At 33.5% G+C, this 7,209-nt stretch overlaps 1 protein-coding gene across 1 annotated transcript; it reads right to left on the bottom strand.

Annotated features, from left to right (window-relative positions):
- Positions 1-462: 462 nt before the first annotated feature.
- LOC115961292 (ethylene-responsive transcription factor ERF027-like) lies at positions 463-1,281 on the bottom strand. Its single transcript, XM_031080294.1, has one exon. The coding sequence runs from the start codon at positions 1,279-1,281 to the stop codon at positions 547-549; it is 735 nt and encodes a 244-aa protein (XP_030936154.1). The 3' UTR covers positions 463-546.
- Positions 1,282-7,209: the final 5,928 nt, after the last annotated feature.

Below are 7,209 nucleotides of genomic sequence, written 5' to 3' on the forward strand. Positions count from 1 at the left end.
CAGTAAACTGGTTAGGCCTTTGAGTATCTTTTATGTTCTTGTAACATATCTAGTCTTTGAGTATCTATGGCCTTACAGTCACAATCATGAACACTATTAGTAATTTCTTTTTCTTAACGAAAATTCTTTGTAGTGCTATATCCTCCAATAAAGAAAGTGTGTTACCTCGCGAAAAAGGACAAGTACATTTGGAAACCAAGTCTCTTTGGACTTTACCAAAACATAGAATCAACGAAGTACCTTACATATAATAGAAAAGTATACACAACGCAACTAGCACGATGAAAATCATAGTTAGCACAACAAGCATCTAATTCTTCTAGCCTTTTTAGTTAAACTTTACAAACCCAGCACATGGAGGGAGCTCATCCAATAGCTAGTTTAAAAAGAACAAGAACAAGAACAAGAAGAAGAAGAACAAAGAAAAAGGCAGAGCATAACAAAACAAAAAAAAAAAAAAAAAAAAAAAAAAAACAAAACAGAACAAACACACACACACATACAATACAAAATACAAAGATTTTTTCAACCACCATGGGGTTTAGTTTAATATGCGTAACTCCATAACCCATTTCCATCTCCATTTCCATCACCGCCAGATTCATCCGAGGACGACTTTGACTGAATCCTAGGAGGACTTAAAAGCATCCCTTCTGCCATTTCCACCAGCAAATTCGGCATATTCAATAACTCTTCTTCGTCAACGTACTCTTCCTCTGTTCTTTTACGATGTGCCGTATCGTGACCAGTTGAACTACTACTACCACTACCACTACTACCATCCGACGATCTCTGCATCATCGCCTCAGCCGCAGAGGCCGCCGCGGCTCTTATGTCACTCGGAGCCAACGAAGCCGGTATCGGATACCAGAGAATCAAATTCGGGAAGTTTAACACCGTGCTGGGCCCTTTCAAAGCCAAAGCCGCCACGTCGTAGGCCGCCGCCGCCATCTCCCGGGTCGGGTACGTGCCGAGCCAAATGCGCGTGGTTTTACGTGGCTGGCGTATCTCTGATACCCATTTGCCGCTTCGACTCCGAGCCCCACGATATTTCTTGGGAGTGGCAGAAGAGCTGGACGATCCGGATTGACTCGAAGACCCTTCCGTTTCTGATATCGGAGAGGTGGCGGTTGCGGCGGAGGTGGTGGGGTTGATGTTGGTTTTAGAACTTGAAGCAGTTATTGCTTCTGTGGTATCACTGTTCAGAGTGCTCTCCTCCCGGCGCACATTAGCATACGTGGATGGGTTATTTTGGCGCACACTAGCAGCATTCTTGGGCATTTTGCCTTTACTAGGTCCCTTTGTTGTTGTTGTTGTTGTTGTTGTTGTTTTTTTTTCTTTTCTTTTTTTTTTTTCTTTTTTTTGGTTTTCTTTTAATTTTAATTTTTTTTGCCCTGAATTGGCCTTTACTTGCCTACATATATATATTTTTGGTTTCGTACGGACGTCACAATAATGACAAAAGAATTTATAATGTCTGTTTAAGCTGTTAATCTATAACTTTCTTATGATTAAAAAGGTTTTATTCTAGAAAAAAGGCGAATAAAATTTGTGATATTAAATTTTTAAAAAAAAATCTGTGATAGGTTATACTATAAATCTTTATTATATAGATTTCATAAACTTATTAGGATCAACCATTAAAAGATAATTCAAATATTTATTTAAAAGGTGATCAACCAATCATAATTATTGACACATTAATTTGTAAATTTTACGTAATTAATTTTTTTTTAATAATTTAATAGTTAAGGATAAAGTAATTTAAAAATATCCAAAAAAATGTTAATTAGTTGAGTTATAACTTATAAGAGTTTAAAAAAAATTGTTAATTTCCTTAATATTCTTTATTTGTTTTTTTTTTTTTTGATGGGAAATATTCTTCATTTGTTGATTTCATTATTACATGGGTTAATTTAAATTTATCGGGTTTGTAACTTATAAAAAAAGAGGAGGTGAAAGTGTGGAAGTGGAACAGTGGGATAGAAAGAGGGGGGGGGGGGGGGGGAATTCGTGGCTGAGAGAAATGGTCCGACATCAATTTGTGGCTCAAAGTGGTTACACGTATTGAACGCAATCACGGGATTAGCTGTTATCTGCCAAGTCTGCCATCATGTCAATTCTTCTCTTTGTGCATTCATAAATATCTTGGGTGGGGGGGGGGGGTGTTTTATGACGATGTTGTGCGAACGGAAGGATAAAATCGAATTATTAACAAGAATTGGCGATAATTAATCTAGGTCATGCCTACAATTATTTGTATTTTTTTTTTCTTGGCAGGTTGTATGAATTGAATGCTCATTGCGACTTTACTTTTTATTTTTTATTTTTTATTTTTTTTAATGGAAGAGCTCTAGTTTTTTTCATTTTTATTTTTTATTGATAGTGATGAGGCAGACTGATCCTGTCTCAGTGTTTGGAACAGCAAGTACGAAAAAGGTAAAGATGTTCATTACTTTTTTCTTTTTTTTTGGGTACGTGTTAAGTTATATATCAATGCTATAGGTTTTTATCCCTAAAAATTGTCGGGGTAAAAAACACAAATTATGAAGAATAGGGCTTAGGATTTTGATCAACAAAACTAATTTCTAAATAAAAAGAGATAAAGTTTCATAATGGGAAGGTTAGACAAATGATTGAAGGCAAAGAAGGTAGCAATAAACACTTTGATTGAGAAAAACTAGTTTCCCAATGAACAAAGAGTGAATCTAAGGAAAATACAAGTTCTTGTTATCTCTTGTTCTTCTTCCTCAATTTTTCTAGATCCCCCTTTCTGTTGGCTCCCTTTTATCCCTCCTCCCCTCCTTCTTTTTGGCTGTTTTCCTCTTAGCTGGATTTATGGAGATACTTGTCAATTCTGACTCTCCTCTGGCCATTTTTTGATCATGAAAGCAAATTTTTGGGGTGTCTTCACTGTTGAGGTTAGTTATTCAGCATTTAATGTTATTGAAATTATGTAAGAATAGCTAATTAATGCGGAGGTAACTGTTACGTTGGGTTCTGCGTTGTTTTCATCGCGTTCCTCGGGAAAGGGGGACTGAAGTTGCATCTTCGATGAATCCGTTGATCGCTTCTTGGTTAGGTCATCGTATCTTGGGGTTAACTAGTTCCTCATATTACCTCGGTAGTTAATTCAAATGAGCTATCTTCTCCTGGGCTTGAGCTTTTTTAAGTTGGGACCTGGACCGAGGTCTTATTTCGGGAATGTCTCTTCGGCCTTTTCCTATTTGGTCCAAAGTCCACAAGCAGCCATGTTCCAACCTCCCCCCCACCCACCCCAACAAAAAAGATTTTTAAAAATGGTATAGGTTTTTAAATAAAAATATTAACTTTCATCGAGTTGTTGATTTACAAATAATTTTTTTCATTTCCAAAGATTGATTTATGGACATTAGGAAACAAAACTAACTAATCATAATCCTCTTCTCTAACTAAAATTTATTTAATTTGTACTATTCAATTATTATTCTGAGAGTTTGCTTCGTTGAAAACAATTATTAATAAAATTGGAAACATAATTTTCTTTATAATCATTGACATGGTTTGTTGTGATTGGTATAACATCTACATAAATGACATCATTTTTATCAAATTGTTATTTTAGATCTCACAATTCCCAAAAACAAGCTTTACCTAGATGTCTATTGTTAAAATTTTTTAACATTTTGCCACAGTAAGAAGTTCCCATAGCAAGTTTTAGTGACTTTTTTTTTTTTTTCTATTTATTAATCTCTCTCTCTCTCATTAGTGGATCAATAGGTTTGTGTGGGTGAGATCAGTGGGTTGGTTGGGTTGGTTGTGGTGGAGATTGGTGGTTGTGTTGAGTTTGTTGGAATGGAGATCGATGGATTTAGGTCATGGTAATTGTGATTTTGGTTATGATTTGGTTCAATTTGTTGTGATTTGTGATTTGGGTTACAGTTGTGCTATGATTTGTGTTCCGATTGTGTTTTGATTTGGGTTGCGATTGTGTTGTGGTGGCTGGTTGTGGGGGTCACTTTGGTTGTTGTTGTTGTTGGTGGTGGTGGTGGTGGTGGTTTTGATTTCGGTTAGTGGTGGTTCTAGTTGTTCAATGGTTGGGTTGTTCTAGGATCGGTGGTAGGTGGTTGAGAGAGAGAGAGAGAGAGAGAAGAAGAAGAAGAAGAAAAATGGAAGAGAAGAGAGAGATGAGCTAGTTTCATATTATATTTTTTGGTATTTTATGTTATTTTAACTAGTTTTGTAAATCCATGCATATGCATAGATACATTTAAAAATATATGATTACATGCATATTATAATTCCTACATAAGTTAAGTACTATTCATGGTCATTCTTATATTTTATTAACTCTTAAAAAAGTTTTGTAATAAGAATATTATTTGGTAGAAAATGAAAATTGCTCGTGCTTATTTACTTTATTTTAGTAAAAAATTTGTTTTGTTACTTCTTAACTTAATTTTTGTTAATGTGATGCAATTAATTTATTTCATTTGTGCATTTTCCGGATAAGATACGAGCAACCAGTTTTTAGAATGTGATATAATTTCATTTCTTTTGTTTTTGGACTAATATAGTTTGGTCTTTGTTGTAATATTATTCTATTTTCTTTACTTTACGTTTTCTGTTGTTGTGTTAGGTTTTAGAGTTAGTTTAATAAGCTACGTTTTTTTTATATTTTATATATATATATATATATCTTTATATTATAATAATTTAATGAATATTTTATTCTTGATGAGGGCATTGGGAAAAGGAAGCAATAATTTAATATTTTAGACTAGCAATTTCTCCTTTCAAATTATATTCTTAAACTTTAATTTTGTCCTTAAATTATTGGTTTTGTTGATTGTAGTTATGATTTAAGGGCCCTTTTAAAAAAAAGAGTTGCCTAATTGTCTTAAAATAAATGAAAATTTTAAAACTTCAATTTCAATTTGCAATAAATTTCTTATATTTAAGAAAGAAAAAGTAAAAATTCTGATTGAATCTGATGTTACATTTAATATAAAACTAACAAAGTCCTAGATTTTTGCAATTAGTAGTAAATATTTTCACAAAAAGTAAGAAATTGAATTGACACATAGCACAAAATTAGAACCCAACTGAAATTTAATTGAATTTTCTCTTAACTTATACACACACAAAAGCACACACGCACGATATGTTATACGTTAAAATAAAAGTTGAGGTGTCGAGTGAGTTGTAAAATAGAATATTAAAATAGATCAAGAAAGCTTTTAGAGTGTAAAATAAGTATTTTTTAGATACCTAGATGCTAATGCTCTTAGAGCATTGGCATTGGGGGTTGTAAAACCCCTCAAATTGTAAATTTATAGCATCAAAACCATAAAAGTGTGCATTATCCGGTATTCTAATTGTAAAAAAATTTATAATTGTGTTACAATAGCATCTTATTTATATGATGCTATTGTAGTAGAATGATATTCTTAAAAATTATTTTTTAATTGTCCCTCTCCTACTTTTTATTAATAATTCCAACAAACTCTCTCTCTCTCGTTATTTCTCTTCTCTTTTTTCTCTCTCATTATGCTCTCTCCTCTCTTTAGACCCAAAACCACATAGCCATCGCACCATGGCCGTACCTACTGTCACGGGCCATGGCGAGCCATCGCCCACTCTTATTATTTCTGTTTTCTCTCTCTTGTTGCAAATCGAAGTGGTGGCATGGAGATCGGCGTTTGCAGTTTGGCACGAAGATTGGTGTTTGGGCGTGGCGTGGAGATCGACGTTGGGGCATGGCAATTGGCGTTGGGTTGGTTGTTGTGGCGTGGCGATCAACGATGGCCATTGGGGTGTGGGGTGTTGTGATCGGCGATTGATTTTTGGCGGTTGTTGGTTGTTGTGGGTTTGTGGAAATGGTAGGTGTAGGGGTGGTAGTGGGTTCTGATTAGATAAGGTGTTGGTGGGTTCTGATTTGAATAAGTTGGGTGGTTGGTTGTGAATGGTGGTGGTGGTGGGTTGTGTGTGGGTGTGGTTGTGCTAAGAGAGAGAGAGAGAGAGAGGGGGGAGGAGAGAGAAAGAGAGACTGAAGTTAATATCAAAATAAAGTGGTTGTGATGGTGGTGGTAGTGGTGGTTTCTTGTAGTTGTTGTTGGTGGCTATTGTGGTTGTGGTAGTGGTACAAATCAAACCCATGCAGTTATGAAATTGATAAGAAAGTAGTTGTGGTGGCCGGTTGCTTAAAGGAAGAGGAAGAGAGATAGAGAAATAGTAAAAAGAAGAAGAAGAAGAAGAATTAATTAAAGTGATAAAAAAATAGAGTTTAAAATGTTGAGTGTGTTGTAAAATGGTATAAAATAATAGATAAAATAGCTTTTAAGGTGATAAAATAAGATATTTTTTAGAAACTGAGTGTGAATGCTCTTGTGCATCTATTACAACATATCGTGTTAATAGTTGTGAAAAATACTATCTTAAAATTATTAAACAATTACAAATAGGTCAATTAATGGGTTTTCCTTTACAATTTTTGAATCATTAGCAAACTTACTATAACCAAGTCTCTAAAACTTGTCCTTGATATGATCTAATGAAGAATTTGGTACGAGAAATTTGACGTGCTTCTTTATCTTTAAATTTTTGGATATATGATGTTTGGATGTATAAAACTCTAAAATTATATTTATATCATGTCTTTTTTTTGGAGGGGTTAATTACAATTTAATAGTGCTTATTTGTGGTTTGGACTTTGTCGCTTTACTCATGTGAAGTGGTCTTGACTCCATAACCCACATTATCACTTCAACATAAGAATTAGAAAAAAAATAAATGAAGATAAAAAAAAGTTGGAATTTTGTAAAGAGAAGTGCTATTGTCCTTAACATTTATGTAACAAATCTTGTTACTAGTTTTAACTTGAACCTACTATTAAAATAAAAAAAATTATTTTTTTATCCATTGATAGCAATCACTAATAATTTTCTACTAAAAATTTTTTATAAAAATATTATGTAAATATTGTGTACATAATATTTCTTCTCCTAAAAATCTAGAACAAACTTTTTTTTTTTTTCCTTTGCCGAAGAAAATCAAGAACAAACATGATAACAAAAAACTATAGATTTTCTCGAATCCTGATCAAAATGGGGAGTATGAAAAAAAATATTATTTCCTTCGAACATCGTTTTCTCAAACATGGTTATTTACTTATTATTTATTTCATTATTTTCTTAATTATCTCTCTCTTATAAAGTTCCATTATTTATC

Source organism: Quercus lobata, chromosome 9, assembly GCF_001633185.2.
Source record: "Quercus lobata isolate SW786 chromosome 9, ValleyOak3.0 Primary Assembly, whole genome shotgun sequence".
Lineage (NCBI taxonomy): Eukaryota > Viridiplantae > Streptophyta > Magnoliopsida > Fagales > Fagaceae > Quercus > Quercus lobata.